The sequence below is a fragment of the Acanthaster planci genome, linkage group LG11, assembly GCF_054643075.1.
Source record: "Acanthaster planci isolate LZ-2023a linkage group LG11, COTS_SCS, whole genome shotgun sequence".
Taxonomy (NCBI): domain Eukaryota; kingdom Metazoa; phylum Echinodermata; class Asteroidea; order Valvatida; family Acanthasteridae; genus Acanthaster; species Acanthaster planci.
This window is the reverse complement of record NC_141787.1, coordinates 16,102,779-16,125,638: the sequence shown is the minus strand read 5'-3', so window position 1 is coordinate 16,125,638 and position 22,860 is coordinate 16,102,779. Positions and strand designations below refer to the sequence as shown.

Sequence of the window (22,860 nt, the reverse complement as noted above, 5' to 3'; positions counted from 1 at the left end):
CAACACACCAACAAACAAACAAACTCTTTTGCCTCACCGTTTCCTCCACCTCTCAGTGTCAACTTACCCTTTTCTCTTCCTCTTTGTGACCCTGTTTCCTCTGTTCCCTCTTGGAGGCAGTGCTCCGCCCCTTCTTCTTAAAGCGAGGCTCAAATTTGAGTGGTGGCTTCATCCCCTGTAACAAGTGCAAAGAAGCATGGTAACATACCAGTACTTCAAAAACTAACCTCTTAGTACTACTCTGAAAATGTGAAAATTTGAAAACCACTCTTAAAACACTCGGGTGTTTTTCCACAGAGGTCATTCAACTTCCATGTACAGTGCTCGCACAATATTGAAGGAGATTTCAGACAAACATGTGAGAGGAAAACTTCTTCCAGCTAATTTGTTTGAAAGTTAACATTTGTCTGCGTTCTATGGCCACAATCCTGAATAAATCTTGTTGGGCCTCAAACCCCCAGACCCCCTTCCAATGTTGGATCTATACACGGTCAGCAAGAACACGCTAAACCAAAGTTTTGTCAACATGTTCCTTGTTTTCTTTTTAATGATGGGAGTGTTAAAGTCATGAGGGATATTGGCTGTTACAATGATTGGAGAAGGTTACTATAATCAGTTCTTTGATGTGTGGGGTTTTCTTAAACCAATATTTGCTGAATGGGTGACAAATGAGTAATAGATAATGCTGAGGTATTGACAAGAAGTCAAGGTCTACACTTTGAAGGGAAAAATTAACTGACAGAACATAACAACACTTGAGAAGACAGGTCAAATTAGACAACCTACAAAATAAATGCCTCAAATAAAAGACTCACTGGAACCCCATGGGCTCAAACATAATCTCTGGGAATTTGCTTTATATTTTGATAAATGAAATGATAAATCTGGTGGGTGATAAAATTGGAGATCTGTGTTTGCATCATTTACAGGTCAACTCAGGTAAATAGCCTTTATTAGAACAGAAAAGGATACGATGCTAAGAATAACTTTGGGGTTAAAAGAAGGTTAGTATACTTTGAGCCAGCAAATTCACCTCTCAAGTCACTGTTTCAGATTTAACCCTAAAAGGAAGGAGGGACCCCCTTTGATTTGTTTAATATTGTCGCATTTCTTCGCATGCTAAGCCTTCAATTTTTTCAGTAATATCTTAACAGTCATTTTGACATTAATGTTGCAAACATTTGAAATACTCTCTTGCGACATGCCCATTTTTCTGAGACACGTCTTTCAAAAATGAAAATACTTTTTCCACTGATGTGCTCCATGCAGCGACAATGCAATGACTAACAACAAAAACTATCAGTCGGATTGAACTGAAACTTCACAATTTGTTCTGATAATGTGTGTCTTTATATGCATATTAAGTAGAAAAATGACCAGGCATGGGATATCCTAGCTTGGAGGAGTGGGCAAAATCCCCCCTCCTGGCTGTGAGACGGTCCTAAAAACCCCTAGCTCCTCTAGGGTGAAGAAATAAACTATTTGGAGGATGTCAAGAGAGTTTGCTCACATAGAGTTCTTGTCTTTCTTTGTCTCTCTGTTCCATGGATGCTGAGTCAATGTAGCCAATGGTATGAGGATCAAGAGTTATCAACTCTGGTGGAATCTGAAAGCGAAACATCAACGGATAGGAATTAAAATTGGCTGCTCATGAATACAAAATAAGCCAATAAAGCAACCACAGTGGAATTGTTACAAAATGAAATTTGTGATGTGACATTCCTTTCATCAATAGCACCTCAGATATTTATTTTCTAAATCTTCAACTTGAAACAACCTGATGGTACTTTTTTCACTATTGACTAGTTTTCTGAGAGCTTTGTGTACAGTGACAGAAACTGACTCATAAAGTCTTGAATCTATCATTTGAAATTTGAGTAATTTCATGGTTTTAGGTAAATAAGGTTTGAGTAACGAAATGCAAAGTAAGTGAGTTCACAAGTGGGTGCCCATACCATCTCCAGATCCACTTTTTTTTGGGGGGGGGGAGGTTTAACAACCTCGTGTTTACCTTTTCCAATAGAGCCTTGACTTCAAACTCCCTTCGCTGCGTTTTTGACTGGTAAGGGTTGGCCTCCAATGCATCAAAGTTGGGCTCCCCAGCACCTGTGAAAAAGGAAATAAAAATGAACCAAGTACAAACTAAACCAGAAGTTTATGCCCGTTCGAGAACAGAACATTTAAGGCTTTTCTGCATTTTGAATGTTTTTTATGAAAAAGGGAATAGGGCTTAGAATGGACATTAAATGGCACATTATTTTCGTCCAGCTATCTGGAAAGTTCAATTGCACATGGACTCCAGGAGATGTGAAGCTTTAAACACTGCACCTCTTATACCATGTTACTTGCTACTTGGAGAGGTCATCATCACATGAGGGCAATTTTCATCTATAACCCTTCCCTTTCCAGGTATCTGCAAAGTTTCAACCCGATGGGACATGTATTTAAGGAGATATAGCGCTTATAAGAGTGCTCATTTAACGTCATTTGACTTGTCACTCCATAACGCCATCATCATATGAGAGCAATTTTACTTTAAATCTCTTCCCTTTCTAGTTATCTGCAAAGTTTCAACGCGATGGGACACGAACTTTAGGAGATAGAGTGCTTTTAAGAGTGCACCTTTAATGACACCTGACTTGGCACCTGATGACGTCATCATCACATGAGGGCAATTTTCGTCTATATCGCTTCCCTTTCTAGTTATCGGCAAAGTTTCAGCCCAATGGGACACGTACTTCAGCAGACAGAGTGCTTTCAAGAGTGCGCCTTTAAGTTCACGTGACTTGGCACCTGATGATGTCATCATCACATGTGGTCCGTTTTCATCTTTGGTACATCACTTTCAAAATATCTGCAAAGTTTCAACCCAATCAGGCATGTACTTCAGGAGATATAGGCCTCTGAAATTTGCACCTTAAATGCCACGAAACGTGACACGTGGTGACACCATGATGACGATTTCTTTTGGACCCTGTCTACCCCGAGGAGGACCGAGTGTATTCCTAATATGTATTGAGTCAGATTAAAAAAAGGGGCTGGTCTTGATGTTGAAAAATGTGTACGTTGAAAAACGTAAACGAATATCCTCTACCAACGGGACTTCCGTTCACTTCCTCCTACCTGGAATAAGTAGGCTTGCATATCCCTTGGAATGCGTAACTCCTAAGACATCTTCATAAGGGCAGAAGCTGAGTCCACTGATGGGAGATCCCAGGGTGTGTCTCATGTAAGGTTTGTCTATGGTGGTTGTACAACAATCCTTATAGACCTGAATATTGGTCAAAGAAGATCATCTCAAAATACCTTCGAGACAGAAGGAGCGAGTACAGAGACATTAGTATTGGTTCCTGGTTTTTTTGTCAATGAAATTGACCAAAATACCTTTGAGGTCTTCAGGTATAGTTTATGTTGATGACATCGTGCCATACATGAAGGTACAGTTTATGTTGACGACAACGTGCCATACATGAAGGTACAGTTTATGTTGACGACAACGTGCCATACATGAAGGTACAGTTTATGTTGACGACACCGTGCCATACATGAAGGTACAGTTTATGTTGACGACACCGTGCCATAATGTAGGTCAGATTGCCTGAGTATGAATATTTAACATGCTGTTCTGGATAACCTTTGATTTCTAAAATTTCTCCACAATTATGACACTGTATTGCTTTGAACTCCACAACAGGATGAGCCCCGTGAAAGAAACTGACTTTAAGTTGCTCAAAGCAATTTTACTGGTTAATGAGACTGTAGAGAACTCACAGAACTTTGAACGTTACCTCGATGACGTTGCTGAGGTTAGCCGCCAGTAAGCCTCTTTGACTGAAGCTAAGGTCTCCAGCACCGTAGGATACACGGTAGACTTGTAAGGGCTTGTAGGTCCGCACATCAAATATCTTCAGCTGCCTGTCCATTCCGGCCGTTGCCATGTACAGTCCTTTCGAGTCAACAGCCACAGCTCGTACTGCGGCCTTGTGACACAGCATCTTCACAACGGGTTCTCTCATACTTGGACTCCATAAAGTGACGGTCCCTGAAAATGTTCAAAAAGAGTGGGAAGTTACATAAAAATCTCAACACGACAGACTACATTATACATGGGTTTGGATTCTCAGTTGATGCTGGGAACCAGAGAAACATTTTTAAAAACCCTCTGGAGCTTCATAATGTGAGAGTACCAGACACACATACATTCCATAGCAACTGACAATCCTGTTAGTTTCTAATCAGTGCTCAGATCTAGAAGAAAACTTCTGGGCGAACAAAAAGAGACAACAAAGCTATGAGCTTATTTAATGTTTACTGGAATTCTGTGTCTGTTTTTTTACTAAGATTGTGAAATTCCTTGGGAAAAATACATTAAATTAAACAAACATGGCAAAATTGTGGTGATTAAACCTGAGAACCTCAAGTTGTGAAAATAAAAAATGTCTGAAAGTTGTGCAGCAAAAGGGAAGCGGCACTATTAACTGCGAGATGATCTGCCAGGGACTCACCATCTGGATGACCGAGGTGGATGATTGCATTGTAAGGGTTCTGGGTCATGACATCCAGTCGGCCACACTTTGTTGGGATCTCACTGATCATCTTACCAATGGAAGTATCCAGGTACTGAAGGACACCATGAGCATTCTGGGGCCAAAAACATTTCTTTCTTCAATAAGTGATACTTAAGAGAAAGTACTGTTAACCATTAGAAGGATGTTAAAACCAACTATGAAACCTTTACCTGAAAGTATGCTCTGATTTTCAATGTAATTTGAGAATTTTCAATTTTTTTCTTAACGAAGCTTCAGGCTAAGACAGAATATTTTATACTTGGTTTGTTTCTGTTGTTTATTTAAACTTTATTTGCCGCCATCCTCCCACCCCCCAAAAAACCCAGTAACAACATATTTATCAGAAAGCAAAATAATGACATGAGGGATGTGAGCCTGATACCACTTGATGAGTTCCAAATATCTGTCAGTTGTTTAAAAAGAAAAACAAAACGGGTGTTGACTCACGGCTGTAGCGAGGAGGAAATGATGTGGTAAGAATTCCATCCTGAGGACGCTGTTCATATTCTTAATGCAGTGAATCTCCACTCCCCGGTTGTCGTACATGTACAGCCACTTCTTCTGGGCCACAGCTAGCATCGTTTCCAGATGAAGCCATCTAAAAACATCAATGCACAGGCAAGACATTTCCAACACTCCGCTCCAAATTCTTCACATATTCTGAATCACAGTCACTGTTCTATGCAAGTTTAAATTTACAGTTTGAAATCCAGAATTTAACTGACTTTGATATTTATCACTTCAGTTTCTTAAACTTCTTTCAAACATACATTTCGTTCACCATCATATAATTCTTCCAAACAATGACCACAATGAATGCACAAAATGCAGACGATAATTTCTGAGATTTCAGCTGTTGTTTTAACATATTATTATCATTCATTAGTTTCAAATTTACTATTGATCACAATATAAAAGTACTGGGGGTGAAGTTTGGATGACATAATCAATATTATAATGTAGATGATTTTTACCTGACTTCTCGGATGGACTCCATAACGTTGATCTCAAACGTGAGTTTTTTACTAACCCAGTCCATGGCAGCTAGATGACCCAGACGACCTCCAAGTAAAAGATGTCGTCCGTTTCTGGTGTAGTTCAGACGATAAGGTCCAAAACGATCCATCTTCAGCTCAAAAGACTGAACAAAATGCATCAAAATATGCTAACTTTTGCTGCATAATTTCATCCACTTAGTTACTGGAGATGATATTGAAGAGATGACAGTAATCACACATTATTCACAAATATACAGAGATAAAATCAAAGGCAAAAATTGGGTTTCGTATTTGTTTTGCACCTTCGTGGCACTGGCTATATCGACAGCCTCACTAATATCCTGCTGGGTGATCTGGTATGTCTCTTCTCCCTCGTCTGCTTCAAGGAACCTGAATTTGGGTACGGAGTAAATAAAGGGTGACAAATAAAGCTAAAGCTTAAGGAGTTGCACTCCCACCCCTGCTGATCAGACTCATCAAACATTCCCAGAAGTCACAGCTTGTCATGGGAAAACAATGCCCCTCACAAGTTGAAGGCATATCTAACGGGTCAAACAGAAATGTGCGATTTGTCCACAGCTTGCTGAAACCTTCAACCTCACCAGTATGTGACATAATAATGATATCAAACCAATTCATCAGGTTCACCATGAAGTGACGTACCATCCATAGACCTGTGTACACGATATGTCACTTCGTGGTGCAGCAACTATCCACGATATGTCACTTCGTGGTGCAGCAACTATCCACGATATGTCACTTCGTGGTGCAGCAACTATCCACGATATGTCACTTCGTGGTGCGGCAACTATCCACGATATGTCACTTCGTGGTGCGGCAACTATCCACGATATGTCACTTCGTGGTGCGGCAACTATCCACAATATGTCACTTCGTGGTGCAGCAACTATCCACGATATGTCACTTCGTGGTGCAGCAACTATCCACGATATGTCACTTCGTGGTGCAGCAACTATCCACGATATGTCACTTCGTGGTGCAGCAACTATCCACTTATCCAATTATCTGTAATTCACAGGCGGCGATATATGATCATAATCCTTGCACGTAAGACAGCATCTGAACAGTCCTGAAACCATCTCAGCTCCCCGGGGAGCATACTAGCCTTATACTGCCATAGCAGGTGTAAATAGCCAAACATAACAACCATATGCCCGAGCAGGTATCCTACTGAGTGAAAAGATGGACATCTACATTTATAGGGGTAAAGTGACTACATGCACTTGCTACCACCGGCTGGATTTGAACCCCAGACTCTATGATTGGAAGCTACATCCCACCTTGCTTGTGACAAGACGTGAGACTGACTTGTGATTTAACTAGTGACTCAAAAAACAACTCTGTTGCCATGGTAACTGCATCAGTATGCTTCTCTCCTCCATAGATACAACAGTTTGCACTCATATAGTAGGAAATGAGCAACCACACAGCATCAACCTACCATTTCTACTCTGGCTACACCAGTAGTCTAAGCATTCTCCAACGTCTACCCGATATCTGAGTCTTGCTTACCCACTGTCTTCTGGAAGGAGCAGCTCTGTCCTTGCAGCTTGCTTGGCGGCCAGTTTCTGCTGCTCCTCATAACGCCTCAGCTTCTTTCTTACTCTGATGTCAGGCATTGTTTTAGCAGTCTGTTAATTTGTAGAAGAACAGTACCATGAAAATAGAAAGAATAGGCCTTTGGCTACCAGGAGTATACAGAAGAGAAACTTGTCTTGCATTGTCACAAGTGTGAGGACACAATTCTAATAACAAAAACTGACAACCAACCCAATCCTATCTTATCCAACCCATTAACCCAACCCGACCCGATCCAACCCGACCACACCCAACCTCAGTGACCAGACCCAACCCAACACATTAACCAAACCCAACACAACCAGACCTGACCCAACCCAACCCAACCCAACCCAAACAATTTACCAACTCAACCAAATAACCCTAACCATGAACCAACCCTTTAACCCAATCCAACCCATTAAACCAACCCACCCAAGGGTGTATTTGCCTGCAACTGGGGACCCCCTATTGTTCCTCTTTTGTTTGTACTTAAACTATTTTAGAAGGCCACCCATATGTTTTGTACACAGTTGTCAATCGGGGACCCTTTGTCAATCGGGGACCTTATTGTCCTCTATTGTTCAGGGTCCCCAATTGAATGCAGAAACAAACTCATTTACCCAACCCAACCAATGAGCTACCTCAACCCATTACCCAACCCGACTACACCCATTCCAATCCAAAACCACAGCATTGATGACAATACCGGTAAAGCATGGAGTACAACAGCTGATAGGTCTTGACACGGACACAGACACCATCATCATAAACCAGTCCTAAGTATTCATCTTTTATTTTAGATGGCTTAATCAGTCTGGTTATTTGTGTTACCTCTACCAGCAAAAAAGAATGGTCAAATTATAAACATTTTTAAGAGGCGAGAGTTCACAACTAGAAATTGACTGAGTTAGACTACTGCGTTAAATAAAACTGTAACAGAGTTGAAACATTCCGTAGCCAGAGTGAATACATATTTGCATGGAAACACAGCTACATTGACACCTATCACTATGCATTGTTTTTACAACCTCACTGAGATCACTTCATACTACACATGTACATCTCACTTTTTACAAGACTAACATTTTTCGGAATCAAATGACTTTTCCAAATCAACATTCTTCTCAAGTATACAATTTAGGATTTTGGTCATACACCACACATGTACATCACAGAAGTGTGTCGGTAGCATCAACTAAAGTCATACTGATGATGTGCCTGATTCAAGCTAAAAAAAAATGCATTGGCTAAATTTTCCTTCCCACCAATTCCAAATTAATCATTCTGAACAAGCAAACACGGTGTTTGGGTGTTGCAGTACCTTCGATATTAATTGGTGCAGGAAAATGTACATAAGTATTCCTCGCAAATCACACTGCACATTTTGAAAAATTATTACCATTTACCTTTCTGCCATCTTGAAATTGCCATATAACATGAGATAGTATCCGTGTTTTGAAATGAAATTGACAGTCCTTCGGTACTAACCGCAAGCACAGCATGCAAGTTTATGCGCGTTTGATGCGAAGCACGCTGAATACACGCAACAATTCGTTCTGGAATGTATGGTCTTCGCATGCATGCCAAATGCGTACAAGAAACCGGTTGGAGGACTTCATACCAGTCTGTTTGTTACTGGTGAGGGCGCACTTCAGCTCAAGGCAGATACCCTGACTCACTCGTGGGTTATACTCCTGCTGCTTGTGCACTCATGAGTAACAGAAAACATTCAAACACAGCAAGTGTGTAGGATACTTAGGCTTCTGAAGAGAAGTTCACTTTGTAATGGTAATTTTGTGAATATTACTTCCGCTGAACAAGTTCCTTTTAAACTGCATGCAATAGAGACACAAACACAACTCATTATCCCATTTTGCCAGGTACATGTAGATACGCCCCTATATTGTCATCTAGGGTACCAAGGATACACTTTTTTCAACAAGACAAATGAAAATTAACTAAATCATGGTGTATGGGTAAAGTGTTATTTACAGATCCTATTCCTGTCTGGTATTTGGTCAAATCTCCCACGAAGAATGCAGTCGAACACTGTCTTGAATTGAGGGTGCTTAAAACCATAGATCATTGGGTTCAGACAGCTGTTTGCTGACAAGATCACCATGGCAACTGGCATCACTTTCTGTACTGTAGTTGTATCCTCCAATGTATATAATAAGAGAGTACAGATGCTGGCAGGTGAAATGCAGACAAAGAAGGCACACACCACGAACAGGAGATTCTTGGATACTTCAACTCGGAGTTTAGCGTTAGGTCTAGGTTGCTGAATTGTCTGCTTGCTGCAAACTTGCATTTTAATGGGAGCTTGCAAACATTGAAATCTCTTTGCATGGGTGCGAATGTGGCGAAAGACCATGGCACAACTCCAAAATAGGACACAAAATTGAACAGGGACTAAACAGAAGAGGAGGACTAGGGCACAGTCTTTGTGGGTGTTCTTTGTGTCTACATAGCAGGACAAGAAACCTTCATCAAAGCCAAGTTTCAGGCAACCAGTCAGACATGCGGTAAGTTCAGCAAACATGGGAATCAACCAAGTCAGACTGATGGCTAAAGCAGTCCTCCGCTGACTGAACAACTTCGTGTATGCTGCTCTATTCAGGCGAATGATGGCATATCTGCTGAGGGCAATGCACATTAGATTGTTGATGCTACATCCAAAGCAAAGTACAAACATGAAGCCAGCAATGGTGCAGAAGGGATTGTTGGTTGGTGATTGCTCTCCCTTGAGGAATACAACTGCGTTAATTGGAGTTACATAGACACAAGTCAAAAGGTCAGCAATGCTCAGATTCAGCACAAACATATTGGCAGCATGCCAGAGTTTCTTGGACAATATCATGGCAGCAATAACCAGCGTGTTGCCAAATGTTCCCAGGATTGAAGCTACCAGAGAAAACCCCACCACGATCTGCCTATAGGTGTAGCTGAAGTACACCTCATCAGACGAGGAACTTGTGATGTTGTCTTGCTCATCCATCGACGAATGACTAAACAACACAGTGATCCTTGAGCCTCGTACTAGTAAATATTGCAAACAATCCTCAGTTCAACTCTCTTCCAATTATTGATGCTTCCAGTTGGTCAGATCCATTTGTTGTCTTGGCAACACATCACAGTGCTTGGAAACAGCCAATACTGTAAAAAAAGCGAAGTCGCCAGGTCTATCTTTGTCAAAAGACATCCGCAGGTAGTTGGGAAGACACTCACTCAGCTCTTTCCCAAGCAGTCATCTCTATCATCTGTAAGCTGTGATGCAAACGCTTGGTACAACCATCCAACACTGTTACCAACTACATGTAAAAAACTCCATGCATAATATGTACATGTATATAGTTGGGAAGGCCACTGGAGTCGGGAAGGCTAATTGACAGCATCAATTACCACTACATGTAAATGGATCCTGTCATTATTGTAAAAGGATGAATCATTCAGACATAATGGCTTAATAATTTAGACCGACAGAAAACAATTTCATTTACTTGTTGAGGCTCAGTGTAAAACTTGCTGGTACTATAATCAATTCCTGAATAATACCACAAATTTAAATAGCAAGTTTAAAAATCCATCCCCATATGCAGCAAGGTATGAGACAGAGAGAACCCCCCAGCTTTGTGTCGGTCAATGTCTCGCAGGAATCTGGGGAATTCCTTTCAGACATCTTTGGGGGGGGGGATGTGTTAAGTAACAATAGTCTGGAATGTGTATAGGGATTGGACATGTTGGGGGGTACCCCTCGGTCTCATTTCTTGCTGGGTATATCCATCCCAATAGAAACAGCAAAGCCATTTTTAATTGAGTTCCCAGTGTCTATCCTATTCAATGTAATCTGTTAAATGGGGGTGGTGCCAGACTATTTTGGTTTTCATGCCTCAGTTTCCTTTTTTCAAATGTTGCTTGAAACATTTAGATATGAATAATCACAAATATCAAAATATTAATCAGTATACATGATTTTCATTTCCAATGAAGTTTTATTTAAGTGTGTTATCTTTTATTCTCAGGCGTCAAAATCAGAGAAGATAACCGCACTTTCAATTCATTATGGCTGACATATAGGTATAAATGAGGCCAATTGCTATGGCTATTGTTTTCTCTTATAAAAAGAGTAAGCATTCATTTGTCAGGCTTGACAAATAATGACCATAGCTTTGCCTTGGCTGTATGGACCTGATGATAGGTGAGGTGTTGAAAAAAGTACAAATACTTCAAAAGGTGAGATGACCCTTTTTTGTTAGAGTATGGGCTCATTTAATTAGATGTCCCTTTTTCAAACTAAAAAAAACCAATAACAAATGATAGTCTTCACAGCATCTTTCTCACTTTTACTGACAAGATCACCATGGCAACTGGCATCACTTTCTGTACTGTAGTTGTATCCTCCAATGTATATAATAAGAGAGCACAGATGCTGGCAGGTGAAATGCAGACAAAGAAGGCACACACCACTTACAGGAGATTCTTGGATACTTCAACTGGGAGTTTAGCATTGGGTCTAGGTTGCTGAATTGTCTGCGCATTGCAAACTCTCATTTTTGTGGGAACTGGCATACTATAGGTAGATTGAAACCTTTTCACATGAACATAAATATAGCGACAGACCATTGAGTAACTCCAGAATAAGACACACAATTGAATAGGAACAACATAGAAGCAGAGAGCTAGGGCACAGCCTTTGTGACTTTGTCTGTGTCTACACAACAAGACAAAAAATTTTCATCAAAGCCAAGTTTCAGGCAACCAGTCAGAAATGGGACAAGCTCAGCAAACATGGGAATCAACCAAGTCTGGCTGACGCCCAAAGCAGGCTAAGCAGCCTACCACCAACTGAACAACTTCATGTAAGCTGCTCTATTTAGGGAAACGACGGCATACCTGCTGCAGACAATGCACATTAGATTGTTGATGCTACATCCAAAGCAAAGTACAAATATGAAGCCTGTAAAAGTACAGAGGGGCCTGATGGTTAGTTGCTATGCATTGAGGAATACAACTGCATTATTTGGAATCACATAGATACAAGTCAATAGATCAGCAATGCTCAGATTCAGCACAAACATACTGGTGGCATGCCAGAGTTTCTTGGACAATATCACTGCAGCGATGACCAGCACCTTGCCAATGTTCCCAGGATTGAAGATACCATTACCAGAAGAAATGCTGCACTGATCTGCCAATAGGTTCCATTGAAGAACAACTCATTAGAAGAGAAACTAGTGATGTTGCACAGTAAATCATCAAGCTTTGAAATGGTGAACACGTCTACAGTCTTCAACTTAACTCTCTTCCATCTCTTGGCACTTCCAGTTGGTCAGATGATTTTCTGTTGCCTTGGTTACACATCACTCTGATCATTTCAAAAACTGGTAAGAAAAACCTGCAATGCCATTAAGTCCATCTTTGTCAAAACACACAGATGGAAAAGAAGAAACTCAGCCCAGTATAACTATCCTATACCATTAGTCCATACACGTACAAGAGTCTTTGCATATTAAGAAAAGATTAATTGACAACATCAGTTACCAGTAAATGGATTGTGTCACTGTTGTAAGACAGTAAGTTATGCTCACATTATAACTTAAATATTGTAAAACAATAGACGAGGATTTCATTCACCTGTTGATGCTCAAGATATTACGCTAGCTACTGCTGCTGCAGACAATTTTGGAAAAATTATTTACATTTATATAGAAATTTTGGAAATCCCTCCAAATACAGCCCTAAAGTTGACCCCCAGAAGGCACGCTTCCGAACCCTTGAATAGGGAAATAATGCGCAAAAATTTCACAATTTTCAATTACTTTCTGTTCTTTGTTTCTTAAATATTTCATCTCCAAAGAATCCTTTTGTAAATTATATCTTAGACTATTAATTTACTGAAAATAAAAAAATTACTCGACCAGAACGAGAAACATAGTGCCAAACACTGACCTCTCACTTCCAAATATCTAAGACACTTGTATGCTGATTTTTGTGATTGGATGTATTCACACCCAGAGAAAATTTTAACAAATAGTTTGTGCTGACCTTTATGTTAAACAAAAATGAAACAGGAGACCAAGATAAGTTGTACCATTCACATTTTAAAAAAATTTAATTTACAGGAATAATCAGCATTTACATTTAGTTATCAAACTATTGTTGACAGGAACAGCACCTGGCCAGCTAACTAAATCTAGAATTGAACCCATCAGCTGATGGTGGGTAAGTCTTTACGATGTTATACGTTCTTGTTCTTGTGCATGCACATAATGTGAAACAAACATGCAGACCTACTGCACGTATGATAATGCCGTATGAGAAGGTCATCAAGGAAATCTTTTTTTCAGATATCAAAGCATATTTTCCACAATTTCACTTCAGAAATTATCATGGGGTGATTTCTACTGGAAATAATCCATTCAAAAATTACAGATGTGATTGGCAGACCCAATTCAGAATCCCTACATTTAGGCCATGGGATCCAGAGGGTTTTCCGATGCTCACCACCAGACCTTTTACAGGTTCAATTGTTTTGTTCATTGTTTCCTTCCACAAAGAGGAAGCTTTAAATTGTTAGGCTTGACAGATAATAGCTATAGCTTTGCCTTGGCTGAATGGACCTGATGGATCTTTCCCATGGGAAAAGAATCAAACAGTGTGCTACAAAGCAACATTCCTCCTCTTACAAAACATGTTTCCATGACAACTAGTTGCAATCTCCTATCAACCCCGATTCATAAACAACAAGGTCAATCAATGATCTTCAGATTAACTTCAATTACAGGAAAAGTAATAATTTAAGCTAACATGTATGTTCCCACAATGACTTTAACTCTGAGGTGAAATATGGGACTAATTCTTGCAACGACAGCGCGCTTACATGTAATCCTCAAATGAAATAAATCATGATAAACACATTAAAAAGGATAAGAAGATTACATGTTCATTGTATTTTCATCACCTTGGAGAAAAAAAATCTCTCTTTGACATTTTCTTGTCTCAACACATTTAGGTATCTGTAAGATGTATGACACCTTCCCGCACGACGAATAAGTTGCGCTCTTTCTTACCCTAATGTTCTTTGGGTCTTGGGAGACATACGCCTTTTGGTGACAGTTTATGCTTCAACTTTTATGTTCTCCTGGGCGGCCTGCTGTGTCTTGTGATTGTCTTGTATGTTTAATTGGCCCAAATAAATATTGTTATTATTATTATTACTATTATTAAAGAGCTCTGCAGGTTCTGATTTCAAGGAAAAGGTCAACTCACATCCACAGTAAGTCAACTGCAAGTTAAGTTTTTCCATAAGACAGAGAGATATATTGTGTTATTTACAGATCCTATTCCTGTCTGGTATTTGGTCAAATCTCCCACGAAGAATGCAGTTGAACACTGTCTTGAAATGAGGGTGCTTAAAACCATAGATCATTGGGTTCAGACAGCTGTTTGCCGACAAGATTACTATAGTAACTGGCATCACCTTCCTTACGGTGGTATTGTCTTTCAATGTGAATAACAGGAGACTACAGATGGTGGCAGGTAAAATGCAGACGATGAAGGCACACACCACTAACAGCAGATTCTTGGATACTTCAACTTGGAGTTTAGTGTTGGGTCTAGGTTGCTGAATTCTCTGTGCATTGTGGACTTGCATTTCAATGGGCACTTCCAAATGTTGAACTCTCTTTGCATGGGTGCGAATGTGGCGAAAAACCATGGCACAACTCCAAAATAAGACACAGAATTGAACAGGGACAATTGAGAAGAGGACAATTACGGCACAACCTTTGTGGGTGTTCTTCACATCTACATTGCAAGCTGAAAAGTCTTCATCATAGCCAGGTTTCAGGCAACCAGTAAGAGTTGGAACAAGCTCACCAAACATGGGAATCAACCAAGTCATGCCGATGGCTAATGCAGTCCTCCGCTGACTGAACAACTTAGCGTAAGCTGCTCCATTCAGGCGAATGATAGCATATCTGCTGATGGCAATGCACATTAGATTGTTGATGCTACATCCAAAGCAAAGTACAAACATCAAACCTGCAATGGTGCAGAAGGGCTTGATGGTTGGTGATTGCTCTGCCTTGAGGAATACAACTGCATTCATAGGAATGACATAGACACAAGTCAAAAGGTCAGCGATGCTAAGATTCAGCACAAACATGTTGGTGGCATGCCAGAGTTTCTTGGACAATATCACAGCAGCTATGACCAGCATGTTGCCAAATGTTCCAAGGATTGAAACAACCAGAATAAATGCTACAACCATCTGTCTGTAAGTATAGCTGTAAAACACTTCAGGAGGAGAATTTGTGCTGTTGTCTTGCTCATCCATTATTGAATGACTCAATAGAAAGTTGCCAGTTTTCCTATGGAGAATACAGCTGAAAATGTATAATCCAATTCCCTTCAAAAATGTGACGAACTCATCACTCAGTGTAGCACCTGTTGCCTTGGTTACGCATCACAGTATATAAAATGTACGTAAAACCTGTTAAATTCTCTCCTCTACTCCAACTCCTAAAAGTTTTCTCACAAGCTGGCCATCAACATCAATGATGGTCACTGGGTCTGTCTCAATTTGTCAACAGACATCCACTGGCAGAAAGAGAACAAACCTCCTCAGCATTATCCCTAGCAATCCTGTAGCAATCTGTTGACTACAGTAGATATATGTCTGGTATGGCTGTCCTAGACAGTTAACATACACATGTTACAACGTACATAGAAACCATGGTAAACTAATCTAATTTTATTGACTGCAGCAAATGGACCCTCTAATTGCTATCACAGAATGGACAATTCTGGGATCGGTAACTTGCTGGCTGAAAATATCAGTAATTAAGAAGAAAGTGAGAGATAGGGTTCTATTCACTTGCTGATGGTCTCCTGATAGCAGGCAATTTGTTCAATGTTATGGACAATGTATAAATTACCATGAATTCCAATTATGGAATTTTCCATCTTCAATACTGCTCTGGTCACTGTGTCCTTTCACAGAAAGAAGCACATAAGGCCTACGCTTGACAGTTAATGATTATGGACTTCCCTTATGTCAAAAAACAGATGATGTGTGATTTTCTTTATAGAAATCGAAACTGATCCATTACAATGTAAATGTGTAAACGTAGGACTAACGACTTTTTGCCTAGACAGAATATGTATAAACTTAATGGAATGTTTCCCAGTCAGGTAATTTAACAAAGAAGTGAACATGGCTTCAGAAAAACAGGTATTAAGTCTTCCAAACTACACGTACTGCTATTAGACTAGCAAAGGTGGGTCTTCAACCAAAAGGATAAAATACCTTGCACATGTATTTGAGAGATTCGCTACAGAGTTGTAATGTACCCATTTTTTAAAGAGAAATTCAAAGGAAAACATATTTTCTCTGATTTTATCTGTTCAAATAAATACAGAAGCATCCAAATCGAATGCAGTGTCATTTGTCCTCAGAACTCAACTATAACAAGCTAAGAAGGGCTTTTTTTCTGTTCATGCCAAGATGTGAATGCTGAATGCAGTGTCATTTGTCTTCAGAACTCAACTATAACAAGCTAAGAAGGGCTTTTTTTCTGTTCATGCCAAAATGTGAATGCTGAACATGCTGAATGTAGATTTAGCATCATTCTGAGAAAACAGAGAAAACGAGGGGAACCCTCGCCCTGTGTTTGTGGTGGATAAACCCTTGTGCATACCAAACAGTGCATGTTGCCATTCTTTGTAGGCATTGTTTGGCTTGCACAAGGGTTTATCCACTACGAACACAAGGTGAGGGTAGCCCTCATTTTCCTTTTTAGGATGTTATAGTAGAGCTCTGAAGACAAATGACACTGCGTTCCATGTGGATGCTTCCATATTTATTTGAACAGATAAAGTCAGAGAAAACATGCTTTCCTTTGAGTTGCTCTTTAAGTCATTCTTACACTTAAACAAAATATGTGGGCCAGGGACATGGGTACCAACCTAATATCAATAACCACTTTACTATTTTGGGGCTGGATACCAGTGAAAAGTTATGTTAAAAAAAGAAAAACAAAAGGCAGAAGTGTTTATGTCACATTATCTTTAATTTCTCTTTTTCTTTTTTTTTGGGGGGGTGGAGTCAAATCATCCTTGCTTGCAGCTGGGAAGGGGGGGGGCTGAATTATGAATGACACAGCTACAATATGATCAAGTTAAAGGCATGTGAGGGTGTCTCTGGTTGCTGCCAAGTAACCCATATTTGAGCAAGGAACACAGCCAAAGACTGAAAGTGTTGATTTTTTGACAGAGACAGGTGTAAGTACTTTACAACACAAGCCACCTGTGCCACCCTCAAGTAAGACCCCTCTTAAATGTAGAACAAATTCCTGTAAAACTGCGCTTTAAATAAATTCTCCATGAATTTTTTTCCATTTCAGGAGAAATGATCTGTTTCCTGCACAGGGACACTTCCTCCATGACAACTGGTGTTTCCATGACAACTCTTCCTGTCTTACATTAAGCCTCATTAACAAAATAAGACAAAGAAAAGTTTATTTACAGATCCTATTCCTGTCTGGTATTTGGTCAAATTTCCCGCGAAGAATGCAATGGAATACTGTCTTGAAATGAAGGTGTTTAAATCCATAGATCAATGGGTTAAGAAACCTGTTTACTGACAAGATAACCATGGAAGCTGGAATCAGCTTCTTGATTGTACTAGTGTCCTTCAGTGAATATGACAAGAAAACACAGATACTGGCTGGTAAAATGCAGACAATGAAGGTACACGACACTAACAGGAGATTCTTGGATACTTCAACTTGGAGTTTAGCGTTGGGTCTAGGTTGCTGCATTCTCTGTGCATTGTGGACTTGCATTTCAATGGGCACTTCCAAATGTTGAACTCTCTTTGCATGGTTGCGAATGTGGCAAAAAACCATTACGGAGCTACAGAACAGCACACAGAATTGAATGGGGACAAGACAAGCTATGACACCCAATACACAGAGTGCCAAAGTTTTCTCCCTGTCCACAGAACAGGCAGAAAGGTCTTCATCAAAGCCAGGTTTCAGGCAACCACTGAGAATTGGGATAAGCTCAGTGAACAAAGGAATCAACCAAGTCAGACTGATGGCCAAAGCAGTCCATCGCCGACTGAACAACTTAGCGTATGCTGCTCCATTCAGGCGAATAATGGCATATCTGCTGATGGCAATGCACATTAGATTGTTGATGCTACATCCAAAGCAAAGTAGAAACATGAAGCCAGCAATGGTGCAGAAGGGCTTGATGGTTGGTGATTGCTCTGCCTTGAGGAATACAACTGCATTCATAGGAATGACATAGACACAAGTCAAAAGGTCAGCGATGCTAAGATTCAGCACAAACATGTTGGTGGCATGCCAGAGTTTCTTGGACAATATCACAGCAGCTATGACCAGCATGTTGCCAAATGTTCCAAGGATTGAAACAACCAGAATAAATGCTACAGCCATCTGTCTGTAAGTATAGCTGTAAAACACTTCAGAAGGAGAATTTGTGCTGTTGTCTTGCTCATCCATTATTGAATAACTCAATAGAAAGTTGCCAGTTTTGCTGATGAACTCATCACTCAGTGTAGCACCTGTTGCCTTGGTTACGCATCACAGTATATAAAATGTACGTAAAACCTGTTAAATTCTCTCCTCTACTCCAACTCCTAAAAGTTTTCTCACAAGCTGGCCATCAACATCAATGATGGTCACTGGGTCTGTCTCAATTTGTCAACAGACATCCACTGGCAGAAAGAGAACAAACCTCCTCAGCATTATCCCTAGCAATCCTGTAGCAATCTGTTGACTACAGTAGATATATGTCTGGTATGGCTGTCCTAGACAGTTAACATACACATGTTACAACGTACATAGAAACCATGGTAAACTAATCTAATTTTATTGACTGTAGCAAATGGACCATCTAATTGCTATCACAGAATGGACAATTCTGGGATCGGTAACTTGCTGGCTGAAAATATCAGTAATTAAGAAGAAAGTGAGAGATAGGGTTCTATTCACTTGCTGATGGTCTCCTGATAGCAGGCAATTTGTTCAATGTTATGGACAATGTATAAATTACCATGAATTCCAATTATGGAATTTTCCATCTTCAATACTGCTCTGGTCACTGTGTCCTTTCACAGAAAGAAGCACGTAAGCCTACGCTTGACAGTTAATGATTATGGACTTCCACATGTCAAAAAGCAGATGATGTGTGATTTTCTTTACAGAAATCGAAACTGATCCATTACAATGTAAATGTGTAAACGTAGGACTAACGACTTTTTGCCTAGACAGAATATGTATAAACTTAATGGAATGTATCTCAGTCAGGTAATTTAACAAAGAAGTGAACATGGCTGAAGAAAAACAAGTATTAAGTCTTCCAAACTACACGTACTGCTATTAGACTAGCAAAGGTGGGTCTTCAACCAAAAGGATAAAATACCTTGCACATGTATTTGAGAGATTTGCTATAGAGTTAATAATATAATAATAACAATTTATTCATTTATAAAGCACAAATTTCATATAGATATGTTCAAATGCGCTGTACAATGAAGACATTAAGCATGGAACAATGAATACATTTAAAACATGGTGGAGCCGATGGCATACAAGGGTGTCTCGGGCAGCCGCCAAACGACCCACATTCACCAACATCAGTAAAGAGGAGAGAGTAAGAAGCAGTTACAGTTTTAGAGGTGGGAGGAAAACCCCAGAGGAATGTTCAAAGGTAAATTCCACGGAATTAAGTAGGGACTGAAAACCCAATCCACATGTGGACCGGGCCGGGAATCGAACCCGGGACCACAGAGGTGGAAGGCGAGTAAAGAACTAACTTGCCAACCTGACTCCCCACAAGAGTTGTAATGTACACATTTTTTTAAAGAGCAACTCAAAGGAAAATATGTTTTCTCTGATTTTATCTGTTCAAATAAATACAGAAGCATCCAAATCGAATGCAGTGTCATTTGTCTTCAGAACTCAACTATAACAAGCTAAGAAGGGCTTTTTTTCTGTTCATGCCAAGATGTGAATGCTGAATGCAGTGTCATTTGTCTTCAGAACTCAACTATAACAAGCTAAGAAGGGCTTTTTTTCTGTTCATGCCAAGATGTGAATGCTGAATGCAGTGTCATTTGTCTTCAGAACTCAACTATAACAAGCTAAGAAGGGCTTTTTTTCTGTTCATGCCAAAATGTGAATGCTGAACATGCTGAATGTAGATTTAGCATCATTCTGAGAAAACAGAGAAAACGAGGGGAACCCTCGCCCTGTGTTCATGGTGGATAAACCTTTGTGCATACCAAACAGTGCATGTTGCCATTCTTTGTAGGCATTGTTTGGCTTGCACAAGGGTTTATCCACTACGAACACAAGGCGAGGGTAGCCCTCATTTTCCTTTTTAGGATGTTATAGTTGAGCTCTGAAGACAAATGACACTGCGTTCCATGTGGATGCTTCCATATTTATTTGAACAGATAAAGTCAGAGAAATAATGTTTTCCTTTGAGTTGCTCTCTAAGTCATTCTTACACTTAAACAAAATATGTGTGGGCCAGGGACATGGGTACCAACCTAATATCAATAACCACTTTACTATTTTGGGGCTGGATACCAGTGAAAAGTTATGTTAAGAAAAGAAAAACAAAAGGCAGGAGTGTTTATGTCACATTATCTTTAATTTCTCTTTTTCTTTTTTTTGGGGGGGGGGTGGAGTCAAATCATCCTTGCTTGCAGCTGGGAAGGGGGGGGGCTGAATTATGAATGACACAGCTACAATATGATCAAGTTAAAGGCATGTGAGGGTGCCTCTGGTTGCTGCCAAGTAACCCATATTTGAGCATGGAACACAGCCAGAGACTGAAAGTGTTGATTTTTTGACAGAGACAGGTGTAAGTACTTTACAACACAAGCCACCTGTGCCACCCTCAAACACAGAATTACTTTGAGGACTTCTCTTTTCTTATATATAGTAACTGTGTTTCCAAAGACACCCTCTTTAAAAAATCCACAATCAATTATAGCAAATGATAAATTAACACCATACAGTTTAAGTAAGACCCCTCTTAAATGTAGAACAAATTACTGTAAAATTGCGCTTTAAATAAATTCTCCATGATTTTTTTCCATTTCAGGAGAAATGACCTGTTTCCTGCACAGGGACACTTGCTCCATGACAACTGGTGTTTCCATGACAACTCTTCCTGTCTTACATTAAGCCTCTTTAGTAAAATGATGAGGTTAATAAATTATTTTCTAATACAATCCTCTAACTACAAACAAGTACAAGACAGTCAGGAAGAAAGATTGACGTTTCTACAATAAGGTCAACTACCGGTACAAGATGAGAGATAGGACTGCATGACCAACTCATCAAATGACATGTCACGGTTACGTGGGGGGTGTTGCCACCTTGACGTAGTGGGTCCGCTCAACTTTTAAATTGAGGACAGGAAACTGCTAGGTGATCACAGATTAATCAAAGAATAATATATGTATTCAGTACAACATGATGTTCCGTGACTGCATATCAGATTAGATTTAATTATTCAATCCAACAATTATGAGACAGCATAGGCCACACTATAATATAAACACGGAGGAAGATCTAAAATATGAGGATGACAATAACCAGAAGTGTATTTGTTTATGAAGATGAGACTCCTAGTTGAGAATATAAAGTTAGGTTTCTAGGTGATTGTAAATTAAAATCTACTAAATTCCCAAGGGCACTACACGCTATCTTTCAATAACTTCCCAAGGGCACTACACGCTAACTTTCAATAACTTCCCAAGGGCATTGTGCGGACCCGCCTCTCTCCTCCGAGTAAATCTATTGCACAAAATACACACAACAGTCGTCAGGTCGCTGACGTGCAACAGTCGTCGGTCACACGACACATGCACAAAACTTTCTCTACAATGTGCGAAACTGAAAAGGAAGCCAAATGTCCTATTTTGGATCTCATCAACCAACGACGAAAAGCTAGCTTAGTCACAAGGTTGATGAAAACAAGGCTGCAATGTCAACACGACCCAAATGCAAAATTAAAGTGAACAAAATTTGAAAGCTTGATGAAAAACGACAACTCACGTTATGTGCCAACACAACTCGATCGGAGAGAGAGGGAGAATCGCACGTACGCCACGGCAAAGTACGTTGCGCAAGAATAATGTGTCAAAGTTTTGTAGAGATGTAGCCATTGAGCTAATCCAGCCTCATACATGTATAAGTCAAGCAATATGACTAGTTACAGACAACTGACCATTTCATATCCCATCGAGCTCTTTAAATACTGGTTACAAGCATGACGGGGTGGGAACTATTATGACTACTCGGATGGCTACCAAACTCATAACACATTCCAAGCTTAGACTTAAATCAAGCCGGTCCGTGACAGACATAACAATGAAAACAGCATGTACCGGTGCAAGCTCCTTTCATTAAAACTAACAGTCGCAAATCCTCAAATTTAAATATGATATGCAGAAAATACAGTAATAATTCTTTTGTTGGTACTTTCTTCTACCAATGTAAACAATTATCAATAACATTTATGACACTTTTATAAATAAAGGTCAAGCTGCTTTTAAAATGGATTTCATACAAGCAGTGGCGTATCCAGTGGGGGACATTAGCACCAAAACCCAAACAAACAACACCACGGAATAAAAGCAAAGATGTCAAGACTGCAAGTAAGGC

General features: G+C 39.9%; 4 protein-coding genes across 4 annotated transcripts in view; all 4 read right to left on the bottom strand.

The window, feature by feature from the left end:
* The window catches only part of wdr46 (WD repeat domain 46), a 41,922-nt gene that overhangs the window by 3,769 nt on the left and 15,293 nt on the right, over positions 1 to 22,860 (bottom strand). Inside the window, exons 3-12 of the mRNA XM_022229621.2 lie at positions 7,100 to 7,218; positions 5,869 to 5,956; positions 5,543 to 5,709; positions 5,016 to 5,166; positions 4,506 to 4,641; positions 3,789 to 4,042; positions 3,124 to 3,271; positions 2,012 to 2,106; positions 1,511 to 1,606; positions 68 to 175 (exon numbers count right to left, since the gene is read on the bottom strand). Coding sequence (XP_022085313.2) covers positions 68 to 175; positions 1,511 to 1,606; positions 2,012 to 2,106; positions 3,124 to 3,271; positions 3,789 to 4,042; positions 4,506 to 4,641; positions 5,016 to 5,166; positions 5,543 to 5,709; positions 5,869 to 5,956; positions 7,100 to 7,218 — 1,362 coding nt within the window. The remainder of the gene's footprint in view (positions 1 to 67; positions 176 to 1,510; positions 1,607 to 2,011; positions 2,107 to 3,123; positions 3,272 to 3,788; positions 4,043 to 4,505; positions 4,642 to 5,015; positions 5,167 to 5,542; positions 5,710 to 5,868; positions 5,957 to 7,099; positions 7,219 to 22,860) is intronic.
* On the bottom strand, positions 7,534 to 12,005 carry LOC147797512 (melatonin receptor type 1C-like). Its single transcript, XM_087143453.1, has one exon. The coding sequence runs from the start codon at positions 10,143 to 10,145 to the stop codon at positions 9,132 to 9,134; it is 1,014 nt and encodes a 337-aa protein (XP_086999579.1). The 5' UTR covers positions 10,146 to 12,005; the 3' UTR covers positions 7,534 to 9,131.
* LOC110976397 (melatonin receptor type 1C-like) lies at positions 13,229 to 16,879 on the bottom strand. Its single transcript, XM_022229620.2, has one exon. It carries the CDS (start codon positions 15,483 to 15,485, stop codon positions 14,475 to 14,477), a length of 1,011 nt encoding a protein of 336 aa, XP_022085312.2. The 5' UTR covers positions 15,486 to 16,879; the 3' UTR covers positions 13,229 to 14,474.
* Positions 17,579 to 20,018, bottom strand: LOC147797511 (adenosine receptor A2b-like). The gene has a single exon (XM_087143690.1). The coding sequence runs from the start codon at positions 18,676 to 18,678 to the stop codon at positions 17,668 to 17,670; it is 1,011 nt and encodes a 336-aa protein (XP_086999816.1). The 5' UTR covers positions 18,679 to 20,018; the 3' UTR covers positions 17,579 to 17,667.

Coding starts and splice junctions, on each gene's coding strand:
- LOC147797512 (XM_087143453.1), bottom strand. CDS start 10,145: ATGGATGAGCAAGACAACATCACAAGTTCCTCGTCTGATGAGGTGTAC.
- LOC110976397 (XM_022229620.2), bottom strand. CDS start 15,485: ATGGATGAGCAAGACAACAGCACAAATTCTCCTCCTGAAGTGTTTTAC.
- LOC147797511 (XM_087143690.1), bottom strand. CDS start 18,678: ATGGATGAGCAAGACAACAGCACAAATTCTCCTTCTGAAGTGTTTTAC.